Here is a 12,584-nt window from a genome sequence, read left to right as displayed (position 1 = left end):
CCCGGGCAGCTTTCCCACTCGGGCGCTCGGGATCAGCGCTCGCCCCGACGTCCGAGACCCAAACACGCCGCTCTTCTCTCGTAAGTGGTTCGTGTGGAAGCGCGGAGACACGCCCGCGAGCGGGGCGCGCACGGCGGGGACGCACGCGGCTCCGAGTCCGGCGGCCCGACAACGCGGGCCGGACGCGCTCCAGGCCCAGAGTGGTCGTGGGAGGGGCCGCTCCACGCGCTGTGTTCCCCTCCCCGCCCGGGGCAGAGACCAAGCAGGTACAGAAAAGAAACACACTGTTTATTGTTCATCTGAAATATCACATGCATTTTTTTAAAAATTAAAGCTCTTTATTTAAACGTTTCGATAGCATCTTACCAATTTGGTGGCAGCGAAAAGAAGCTCTACCAATGACAAATATTTTGAAAAGCATTTACAAAAATACATTGCACAAAGTCCTATCTCTCATCTTTAAAAATAAATTAATATTCAAAATATTTCCACCCCAAATTTAGTTTTATATAGGAAATTTTGATCTATATATGTATCCTGTAATATATGAAACATCTGTATACGTTTTACCCAACTTAACTGCATAGGCATTAGTTTCAATTCTCACAAGAGTGAAAAAAAATGCTAGTTTATGTAGTTTTTGTATATCTGAGGACTGTTGTGCAATATACATAAAACTCTTCAGAAAACCAGTCAGCACCATCATTTTATCTTTTTCTGAAAATACAACATTTATGGTACACCAAAAGACTGTCTTAACCCAATAAAACTTAAATAATTTTTAAGGTAAAACATCTGTAACACCTTAAGTGCCTTGCAGATATCTCATTTATAAAGTCTGCTCAGTAAAATAGTCTAAATATTAAATACTAATTATAACCAAAGCAAGTCTCACAGGAATTGAGAGAGAATGGCCAACAGCTATAATAAAAGGCAAATCCCAACCAGAGCCAGTACAAAGTGCTGCTGTAAGAAAACCTAATCACCAAATGTCCTGGTTTCATGAATTTGCCACACCGGACAATCTCCTTTAATAACCATCAGTGGAATAGAAGCATAAGCCTCTGAAAGACTTAGAGCATGTTAGTGTTTGCTTTTCCAGAAAAATTCAAAACAAAATCTGAACATATCCAAAAGATTGGATTTCTTGGTTCCTATTCATAGTGTGAAGTAAAACTGCAGGGAAAATCTGATGGGATGAGCCCAGTGGAGACCTGAGAACTCTATTTACATGTTTGTGTAGATCCAGACCATCCCCTTTCGAAGCAGACCCACTTCAACCTGCAAAGGGAAACTCTCCAGGGTTCCTGAACGGATGTTCACAGGCCGAGCCCTGATGGAAAATCGTTCTCAGAAGTGGGAGCAAACTAGGCAGGAGAACCCATTTTCATTACTTCCCCACCTGGTGACTTGAAAGAACTACTGGTGCCGAACAGAGGAGAATCTCACCCTAAAGAAAGGGAGTTCAGAACTCTGAACTTTGGTGACACTGTTCTTCCCTGAAAGAAACGTGTGCTGGGTTGAACACATATCTGCCCCAAAAGGTCCTTTTTAAAAGGGCCAGTGAAGGCCGCTGTCAAGGCTTCAAGAACACTCCAAACCTTTTAACTTCCTTTGCTTTGTTCCTGATGTCAAGCAAATACAAAGAGTTTTATGTTCAAAAACAAATCCCCCAGAGGCCAAAAGTAAGTATCTTTGTGAACTATACATTCAGATGAATCTCCACAGAGACCACCTGTAGCTAGCGGGTCTCTGAGCCCAAGCAGTCAACATGCAGTGTTTCCTGTGGACAGAACAGCAAGCTGGGTGTCGGCATTTATCGCTTCCACACCCACGTCCTGCTGGCAGTCAGTGCGTTTATTTCAGGGGTGACATTATACTGCTCTCTGTATGCCCGTGTCCGTGAAGGATTCCAGTGTTCCAGGCTGTCCCAGTATATACAAAATGTACAAGAACAGTGAGTAGTCTCTTTACTTGATAGGCTCTCCGTGAACTCTGAACCGGTAAAGACACGTGTATTCGGGATGGCCCCAGTTAGAAAAAATCCGAAGTTCCACTATTTGGAAAGCTCTTTCTGGTCTTTTCTGCAATTGAGGAGGGGAAAAAAAACAAAAACAAAACACATTTATTTCATATTACTACCACCAAGCCCAATCACTTCCCCAGGTAAGAGATTTGAGATTAAACAGCCAAGTTGGAGATTAAGCTTTTAACGTGAACTATATCATCTATCACAGGACACAAAGTTCAGGTGAAACTCTTGAGAACTCATCACCCTTGACACATTTATGCAGAACAAATTATATACTAAAAAGGCTCACTCAGGAACAGAAAAGCTAGGAAGCTCAGATCCACTTTCTCAGAAGTTGGCCCTCACACCCCGTGGGCATTTTCGTGAGTGTTGGCAGGTCCTGTGGATGCAGGCAGCAGGGAGGAGACCCGGGAGCCTGAAGCCTGTGTGAAGCCAAGGATCCTTACCGGGGCAGAGAACATTTGTAGTGACTCCCCTTCTTGATCGTAGGTAAACTGTCCCAGGAGCTGCCCTTCTTCTTGATACTCATTTTCTAATCCCTGAAACAAAACCATCTAGTCACTAAATAAAGGAAAAACGGTTAGTGAGGTAACTGGGAGAGGGAAATTACTGTTCCATTAAAGTAAGGCCCTCTGTGTGCTGGGCATTTTATTAAGGGCTTCTCGCAGATCACAAAGCCCGTGAGGTAGGCATTATTCCTCCCGTTATACAGATCAGGAAAACTGAAGCTGGGAGAGGGCAAGCTAACAGGTAGCAGAACACACTCGACACCCACGTGGCCCACTGTAGCCCTTCATGCTCCCAAGTGGAAACCCAAGGGCACGTGATGAGCCTGGGGAAAGGAGAGCAGGTCAGCAGAGTGTGGGGCCCCAAGGAGGTCAACTCACACAGCCAAGAAGAGGAGGACAGGCGCCGGGGGGCTGGGGGACAGGAGACAGTGTTTAACAGGGACAGAGTCTCAGTTTGGGAAGATGACAAGCATCCTGGAGATGACAGTGGTGATGGCTTTACGACAGTGTGAATGTACTTGATGCCCCTGAACTGCATGCACACTTCAAAACGCTTAAGATGGTAGGTTTTATGTTCTGTGTATTTTCCCACAGTAAAAAAGTAACCAAGTAGGAAGTACAGGTGACTAATTTGAATGTCTGTTTCATAAAGGGAAAGGACTTTCTAGGTACAAAAATGCCATGGAAGAAATTACAGGTAATGAGCAGGTGTAACTAAACAAAATTAAGACTGACAGTGGGAAGTATATCTGTAACAGAATAACACATGATTAATATTTTTATATTAAAAAGCTCAAATATTCATAAGGAAACTAAGATACCGAAAGATAAATGAATAGAAACAAAACCAGAATCTACAAAAAAGGAAACGTGCATGTGAAATACATAGAAATGTAGATTAAAGTAAGATCTATCGAATTAGCAGAGATTTAGAAAGAAGAGGACTCAATTAGAAAGGGAACTACAAGATAAGGAACGCTTCTCATACTAACAATGCGTATGGTGCGATGAATCCAAGGCCCCCTTTGAACCCCTGAAACATAACGCCACCTGAGTGTCTAGCCTGAAGGATCACCAAAAAGTGAAGAGGCTTATCCTGAAACGTGGGGAGTGGAAACAGTCAACAACGGCGAACTGGGGACGTGGACAAGGGCACTCTGTGCTGCTCTTTAAAGAAGCATGTGAAGATCTCACTTCACACCCTGTGGGTGAGAGGGCCAGGGGTCCAGCGTGGGTGACTGGTGGTGACGCTCTAATGTGTTCAGATTTCAGATGCTGCTGCTGTCTGTACACCTGAAACTGGCACAGTAAAGCTCAATGCCATGGACAAATACTTAACGGCCAATTTGTTTCTTTAAGGCAGGAAGTGAAATTTTATGAATGGTTTTGTCTCAACTGTACTTCTTTTTCGGCACGCGAGATCTTAGCTCCCCAACCAGGGACTGAACCCGTGGCCCCTGCACTGGAAGCGTGGAGTCTTAACCACTGGACTGCCAGGGAAGTCCCTCCACTGCACTTTTTAAGGGAAAATACCAGTGTTAATGGCGACTTCTGTGGTGCTGGGATTCTGGATGTCCTTTTCCCAACGTCCTCGTTCTGTTCTGTACATTCAGCCTCACGCTGTTGTCAGAACAGACTTTACGGCCGAGCAGATGAGAGGCCAGTCCTCCCACAGCCGGGCTGTTGTTGTCCCCCTGCGCCCCAAGCCTCCCTCCCTGGGGAAGCCCTGGAACATCTCCCTCCACATTTACTGGCTACTCAGAGGTCAGTGGGCAGAGGGGGGGACAGCGACACCGGTAATATACTCAAGTCCCCAGCGTTTGCAGGGCTCGTCTCCAGGAGATTCCCAGATGGGGTGAGGAGGGCCGCCCCGGGACGGGGTGCACTCACGTAGACCGCGAAGTCCTTGGGGGCGCTGGTGATGTTCCCCGTGGGTGACAGAGTCCTTGGTATGTGCTCTAGGGTGAAGGTGGTCGGGTGGATCTTCATCGATAGCCTCACCACGAGGTACCCCTGGGAGCCTTTGAACGCCCAGCAGTTCCCTGGATAGATGTCAGGCTGGGGAAAAGGCAAACACTAAAACTCAATAGCTGAACAAGCTCTTAACCACTCGAAAAATAGGAGCAGTAAGAGAAAAAACTGGTTAACATTGGTGGGGGGTGGAAATGGAATTTTTGCTGGTAAGAAACGGTCGTGAGCAAAATCAAAAGATGAAGTGAGGCAAGGCATTTGTGACTTAATCCCAAAGGCCCACTGTGTGCAGGGTGAGGCGAGTGCTGAGTCAGCCAGAACCTTAAAGAGAAAGGGCGGCACACATCTCAGAGAAACACAACTCTTGGTGGTCCTCAGACAGGAAAGGATGCGCCGCCCTACAGAAAACAAGAAATTACGAATTCAAATGACGGGGTGCCACCATGTCTCACCTCACAGATTGCCAATAACCCTGAACCGAACAAAACCTGCTGTGCACGCTGCGAGGACGTGCACTCTTGCACACTGACACCATCGCCGAGGGAAGCAGCGCTGGGAAGACCAAGCATCGGCGTATGCGGCTACCCTCTGACTGACGGGAGAGCCACCTCCAGCCGAGCACGTGTGGGCACAGGCACGAGATGCAGAGGCGGCGCACACTCATCGTGACAGCACTTTTAACAGCAACAGAGGAGCCACAAGCCCACGCCAGGGCTTGGTCAAGTCGGCGGAGCCGCGTGTCTTCAGAGGCCAGGACGATGTGGGCCCCCACTCCCCATTCATCCTGATGCCACGCGTGCGTCTCCTGCCCCTCCAAACACGCCGCTGCCCACCTGCGTGAGGGGCTCAGGCCCTTGGCACAGCCCTCCCGCCCGCAGAGGCTGCCAGGCTCCACTGGGGTGAGCCAGGCTGCACCCTCTCAGACGGGCCTGGATCTGAGCCGCAGCAGAGGGGCCGATCCTGGATCCTTTGCAGACTCTGGCTTCCCGTGAGCAGCCCCTCACCTATGACTCACAGTCCCTCAGTCTCAACTCTCCCGTCCAGGGTGCCGTGCGGTTCTCCCGAGAGGATGTTCCCAGCAGGCCCGCCTCCACTTGCCCCTTCACATCCACCCAGCACCTAGGTACTGGCCGCTACCTAAGCTCCAGACCCAACCTGCAGCCCAGGGACAAGGCTGTGGACCTGCTGCAGAACGTCGAGACCTCTGGAGCCCTTCGACCTCTGGGACAGCCCTGCAGCTTGGGGCCAAGGGCAGCGGGGTCAGTCCAAGCAGCTCAGACGACAAATGCCAAGCCGGGCAGCCCCCAAGGACAAGACGGCCACTAGGACGGGACTGGAGCACCCAAAACATGAGGTTCACTGACCCTGACTGGATGCTCAAGTCAACTCCCGACTCTGAGATCGGATTTGCGCTTTTTAAGTGAGAGACGGCTACTGTGTGCATGGTTCACACAGAGGGAGTTATTGGACCTTCCTTCAAACACTGTCATTAACGTTAGTGCCGAGGTCCGGTGGACGTCTCTGAGCGCTGCAGCTCTCTGTCCCTGAGCCCTGCGTGGGCACAGCCCGGGCGGTGAAGGGAGGCCCTGCAGCAGCGGGGCGCCCAGCGCCTTTGCAGAAGGCACTGGAGGACAGGGCCCTACAGTCCCCTGAGCAGCCGTGGGTGTGACATGCAGAGGGAGAGGGGCTCCTCCTGACGCCACCTGCGCGTCTCCACCCGTTCCACCTCCTGAAACACTGAGGAAGCGCAACACACAACCTCCTCGTGGAAGGCCCTCCAGCTCTGACGGTGAGCGACACTCCAGAGAAATGGGTGAAGTCAGACACAGGACAGGATAGGCAGCCTCGCCTGCACCAATCAAACACAAGCAGAACCAACAGATGGCATCGGAAGTCACCTTTGAGGTGAGAGGGGGCAATAGGGGACCTAGAGGCGCTGGGACTGTGCTCCTGGGTCCACAGACGTGTCCGCTTGATGCAGATCCCCTGAGCTGTAGACTGAGGGTCCGCATGCTCCAGCTTACACCTCAACAACAAGGTAAACAAGCACACCCCTAAAACGGGCTCATCCGGCACCATGACTGTGCTGGAGGCCTCGACCCGCACACGATGATCCGGACACCTGCTCACCTGGATGGCCACGCGGGGGGACTGGGAGAAGTACCAGAGCGGGACACCGAACAGGCTGATGAGTGCGGTCTTGGTCTCATACGTCTCAGAGCAGCGGGTACTCAAGATGCTCCCACCTACAGCAGAGTTGAAATGTGTCTCAGCATCTTATCCTACTGTTTCGGAAACAATATCACTACCCACCTGTAGAGATTTATCTGAAATGTTCTAAAAATTCTCACGTTTCTAACTTATATAAAGAATCTTCTACTTGAAGATCAGCTCTATTCTTAATTTTACTTTTTCCAAATTCAGTGTCAACAGTTCACAACTACTTTAGGACACACAGTCCCTACCACCCACCAAAGACTCTTAAAATACTGGGCTCCCCGCCTGCCACTATAGGGACAGCGACTCTGAGTGAACTTTTGTTCACGTTTTAAAATAAATAATGATGAATTCAACCAGGCACCAGTGTTACCTGTCAGGTTTTCAGAGGACCTACTTAATAGGCCAAAGTGATAAAATATTATGACGATTACCAATTGCTGGGGTAATAGGAAGTTGCTAACAAGGACAGGGTTTCTATTTGGAAATAAACAGAAATGTCCTGGGGCTTCTTTGGTGGCACAGTGGTTAAGAATCTGCCTGCCAGTGCAGGGAACACGGGTTCACGCCCTGGTCCGGGAAGATCCCACATGCCGCGGAGCAACTAAGCCCGAGCGCCACAACTGCTGAGCCTGTGCTCTAGAGCCCGTGAGCCACAGCTACTGAGCCTGTGTGCCACAACTACTGAAGCCTGCGTGCCTAGAGCCTGTGCTCTGCAACAAGAGAAGCCACCGCAATGAGAAGCCCGCGCACCACGACAAAGAGTAGCCCCTGCTTGCCGTAACTAGAGAAAGCCCGCATGCAGCAACGAAGACTCAATGCAGCCAAAAAATAAATTAAAAAAAAAAAAAAAAGTCCTGGAATTAGGTAGTGGTGACTGTTGTACAACATAATAAATATACTAAAAGCCATGAAACTGTACACTTGAAAATGGTGAAGTTTGTTATGTGAATTATACCTCAATAATAATAATAAAGAGGGTTAAAAAAAAAAAGTCCACTTTGCCCCTCAGCAGGAAATAGGACAGACAGGATGTTGGTGCCAAAGCAGGCCAAAACAACATGGGGTGGGAAGAAACATCAACTAAAATAAATTAAAAAGAAAAACAAATAAGTGAGTAATAAAACTAAAAAGTCCTGAGCAGTCTGTATTCTAAGAGCCAACAGTCCCCAACCTGGCTGCACATCACGACCCCTCAGAACACCTGCAAACGCAGCCGCAGGCCCCCTTCAGAGCTTCTCACCCGATAACGGGGGAGGGGATTGGATGGGATGGAATTTTAAACAAGAAAACAATGTGATTTTGACATAGCTGATCAGCAGGTCCAAACTTCTGAACCACTGAATTCTTTTTAAAATATCTTATTCTCATTCTAAAAAAGTGTCTTCTTAAATACACTGACTCACTTTTTTCACTTAAAAAGAGCCAATATATGTTTTGCTCAGTAACAGAACGTTCAGTTCAGCCTTGTCAGGATTATCAGAATTCTGAATTAATAACATACCAACCTGTGAGGACTCATTATGCCTCTAAGAAAAAATGACAACTACTGGTCCCACTGAACTGTTAAATCGTCATTTGATGTCTCTGAATTGCAAAAATGATTTCTTCAGAAATCACTGAATTTCAAAACACAAAACTAAAATCATTTAATATTCTAAAACAGTCATTCTAAACAAAATATACCAAAGAGCAGTTAGCAGCCTTACTAACTTCTGATGCTGGAAGAACCTGGCGGTGTCTGCCGGGAGCGGCAGCCTCCTGCACTGTCTGTTCAGCCCCCGTGAGAAGGTGAGCGATGGGGACGGGCCGCAGCTCCCGCCAGGCTGCTCTGAGCCCCATCGCCTGGTGCTCTGAATGGCTGGGGCAGGTGACTGACACTCACTGTGGGTTGATGTCCCCACCCCTCCCACAGGCCCTCACCCTTTATTACTGAAGTGTTATCAAGAACCTCCTTTCCTCCAAGAGACCGTATTAGTCACCCAGCCCTCATCTGCAATTCCTAAGTTTTAAAAATTCAGAAAACCAAGATTTTCTCTAACACGTATGGTGGCAAAATGCTCCCTGCATTGACAAGACGTCATTCCCGTTTTCACAGACGTGTTCCCATGTGTGATCCGGGTGTGCTGCCCTGGACGCCACCGAGGGATGGTGACAGAAGTCCACGGACACGATGCTTCACTAAACCAAGTCTGGTTTATCCAATACACCTGGTCTAGAGCCTGTGCCATGTCCACGCAGCACTTCCAGACTCAATGGACCACTTCCTCGAGAAACCAGAATAGCACCCCCATCCTTCCCTCTATTCATTCAGCTTGACCCATGCTGCTCTAGGGTCAGTTTCTTTTTACTGAACTCTATACTTAAAAAAACCCACACACTTTACAACACACAAGATCATAAGTGAATAATCAATAATTTCTGTGGTGGTAAACTCTCATATGGCCAGAAAAACCTAAAAGCTACTGAAAGGCCCCCAAACTGAGATTTTGCTGATGTGTGTCATCTCACAGGCTCACACCCACAGCTGACGCGTGAGCTGCAAGCACAGCCACCAGAGCTCCTGGGGGAACCTGGCTGGGCTCTGAGGCAGAACACTAGGGGCCCGCCTAGAATAATGCTCTTTCTCAGATCTTTGAAAGTTCTAACAAGCTCCCTACTGTTGGGCGTGGGGCAGGTAACAGCCTCTTGAGTGGCCTCCCGCTGACAGTAGCACTTTTGTGTCAGGGGTCTGGCACTCACCCCCGGACTCCAGGGCGAAGTCCACCATGCCAGTCTTGTCCTGGGAGTACAGCCTCAGGGCGCTGTTCACGATGGCACGCGCTTGCTGGGCAGTGGAGGCACACACGGAGACGACCCCAGAAATGAAGGACATGTTTTCAGTTAACTCTATTTGGGGACAACAGGCACGGGGGCTGTCTCAGCAATCCCAAACTTCAGTCCTGCTCTCAACTGCGGGGATCCCGGCTCAGACACAGGCAAGAAAGTCTCAGAGCCGGAACCCCCAGTGCCATAAAAAGTGGACAAAGCAAGGACTAGCGTTAGAGATGGTAACTTGGGACTGTATTATGGGAAATTTTTGTGTAATTCCAGAAGGTATGTGGCCACCCAGGGAGACCAAGTCTTTGGGACAAAAAGATTAATAAAGTATAAAGTACTCCTAAGAAGTAGTGTGATAACAATAACACCCGAAGCTTACCGTTCCCAGCACCCTGCATGGTGCTAAGCACTTTTTATATCATAATCACATCCCTAGAAGACCATTCGTAGAACAAAACATCAAAATCTGCTAGCTTGGGACTTCCCTGGTGGTCCAGTGGGGAAGACTCCACGCTCCCAATGCAGGGGGCCTGGGTTTGATCCCTGGTCAGGGAGCTAGATCCCACGTGCCGCAACTAAAGATCCTGCGTGCTGCGACTAAGACCAGGCGCAGCTAGCTAGCTAAATACATACATACATGCATAATAAATAAATGTAAAAATCTGCTAGCTTCATACCTAGATGATCAGTTTCACTACCATGTGAATTTTAAACAATTCTCATCGTCTACTTACCGCTTCTGTTATTCCAGAAACGCCCGCTCCATTCACAGCAGATACTACAGTTTCAGAAGTTGGCATCTGTTTTGTCACAGAAATGTGGTGGGTAATGTTCTTCAGTATCTGCAGCTCTAAATCTCGTAATACAATCTGCAAGTTATCCTTATTTACAAATTGAGCAGACAGTTTCTGGAGCAGCCACTCGAGAGAAGATTCGTGCTGATCTCCGGAGAACATGAGTCTGAGAGTTTCTCTGACTTGGGCGTCCACCTAGTAAAATCATTGGTGAATATAACATGAATCTACCGTTTTAGCGAAATCATTTCAACTCTTCACTCTGTCACCTTAGATACCCTGGAAAGATCACACAGCAGTTCAAAATCCATAATGGAAACTTGACACGGTTTCTTCCCTTCATACGAAACTTAAGAACCCTCCAAAGAGGCTGAAATACATTCAGGGGAACAGGGATAGAGGAGAGCACAGCCTAGGTGCCCTGGGTGCCCACGGGACAGCAGGAGAGGGGCCCTGCCCCAGGTGAGGTGCAGATGACAGGGCCCCTCGTCTTCAAACTCAGTCTGAGAAGGAAACAGTCACACACACAACTGAAAACGTAACTTTAGGCAGGCTGGAAGCGTCCAAGTGCATTATTTCTACACACACACCGTTATGTGTATAAGCTCCTCTCCTTGCCCCACAGAGAGCGGAAGACGGGGCAGAAGCACCAGGAAAAGCACAGCATTGTGACAAAGCGAGCACAGCGACCTCCTCACTTGCAGGCTCTGGAAGGCTCCGCCGCACAGCTCAGCCGCGGCCCGGACGCGGGCACTTGGGCCACCTCAGTGCCACTGTCACAACACTGCACACTCGTCCGTGGTCCCTGCACTGGCGCTTTCACCTCTGCGCCCGGAGTCCCAGGAGAGTGGCTGCTCGTCTCAAAGCCTGTGTGCCTCTGTGACCCATGACCATCTCAAGATCTTCCCCCCAAAGGCTGCAGGCATTCACAGTCCCCCAGCCATGAGGACACCTGTGTCCCGAGCCAGCCCCGGAGGAGACTGTCACCACCTCGCCATCCTGAGGACTGAGGAGCAGTCATTCATGTGACCTGCAAACCCATTCAGGGAGACGGGTTGCCTGCCGGGCTGGGCCACATCTCTGCTGCGCTGCCCCGTCGGCCTCAGTAGCTCCCTGCACCGCAAACTGTCACCCTGGGCCTGCGAGACCTCCTCCCCAACAACCATCCGCCTTTGACTTAGGATGACCTGTGCCACTCCAATGTCCGTGTTTCCATTTTCACGTAGCTATAAATGTCTAGATTTCTTCTTCTGCACATGGATAGAGGCCTGAAGCAATGTCCGTGACGTGAGGATGTGATACGAAACCGCAGCGTGACTCTACTTTGGTGAGAAGATACACAACTGGCCCTGTCCCCAATAAAGGTGAGCCCTTGGCCATGCGTGTGTAAAGGAAGGAAAGACATCTCGTGTCACTGGAGAGGCGGGAATTCGAGGGGAGCTGAATTTTTAATTATTCTATTCAAGATGGTTAAAAACTTCAAATATAGTAAAACAAAATTTTTAAAGGAAGTTGAAATTAACTTAATAAACATATCAACTCGAGTGTTTTTATCTTCCATGATAAAACAAAACGTAAAGCTGAGGACACCTACTCTTTCGGATGCCGCGTCCACCTCCTCCCGGCTGGCTCCCAACTGCTGCCGCCCAGACAAGCCTGCTTTCAGACGCCCCAGCTCCTGCTCCAGACGCCGGGCCACGGCAAGGAGGCGCGGCTCCTCGTCGGCTCTGCTGCAGCGGGGGGTGACGACAGGATAGGTCAGTCCTGCCAACAGCACGTGCAGGAGAAACGCCCGTGTTCCCCGGGCAGGTCAGCTGTGAACACACCACCCTGTCCCTCAGCAGCACACAAGTTTCAAGCCAAGGCCCCGGAGACTGTTCCCACCTCAAGGTCCGCACGCACACAGACACGCACACCTGCCCGGGCGGGGGCCAAACCTGCTATGGGCAGCGGTTATGCTTCTCTGGGTGCTGGTGCGGACTCTCATATACTATTTAATATTTAAACCTGTACCTATCGCCTTAAAATTCTGAAAAAGACTTCAGAGATGTGACAGTGTTTACTGATAATCACTATAAAATTAAATATGAATTTTTCATGCTACTGGAAGAGAAAACTAAAAACATATGGCTTCAGGGTTTTAACTGTAGTGGAATAACTGAGGACATGGAAAGGAGATGTGATCCATCAGCCCCCCCCCTCAGCAAACTGGGGGCTGGCGAATAAGCCAGAACTGCAAAC

At 49.2% G+C, this 12,584-nt stretch overlaps 1 protein-coding gene across 4 annotated transcripts in view; it reads right to left on the bottom strand.

Moving 5' to 3' along the window:
* Positions 1-292: 292 nt before the first annotated feature.
* Positions 293-12,584, bottom strand: part of SUN1 (Sad1 and UNC84 domain containing 1) — a 51,784-nt gene continuing 39,492 nt past the window's right edge. For 3 of the 4 annotated variants that reach the window (XM_082858146.1, XM_082858148.1, XM_082858149.1), the window contains 7 exons: positions 11,938-12,073; positions 10,284-10,538; positions 9,472-9,556; positions 6,643-6,758; positions 4,432-4,599; positions 2,479-2,571; positions 293-2,084 (listed from right to left, as the gene is read on the bottom strand). In XM_082858146.1, the coding sequence (XP_082714272.1) occupies positions 1,971-2,084; positions 2,479-2,571; positions 4,432-4,599; positions 6,643-6,758; positions 9,472-9,556; positions 10,284-10,538; positions 11,938-12,073 (967 nt within the window). In that variant the 3' untranslated portion in view covers positions 293-1,970. The remainder of the gene's footprint in view (positions 2,085-2,478; positions 2,572-4,431; positions 4,600-6,642; positions 6,759-9,471; positions 9,557-10,283; positions 10,539-11,937; positions 12,074-12,584) is intronic. The other variant, XM_082858147.1, reaches the window with a different exon arrangement.

Source organism: Leucopleurus acutus (assembly GCF_964270905.1).
Source record: "Leucopleurus acutus genome assembly, chromosome: 16".
In the NCBI taxonomy this organism is placed as follows: domain Eukaryota; kingdom Metazoa; phylum Chordata; class Mammalia; order Artiodactyla; family Delphinidae; genus Leucopleurus; species Leucopleurus acutus.
Note: the sequence above shows the minus strand (reverse complement) of the source record. Positions and strands in the feature narration are given on the sequence as shown.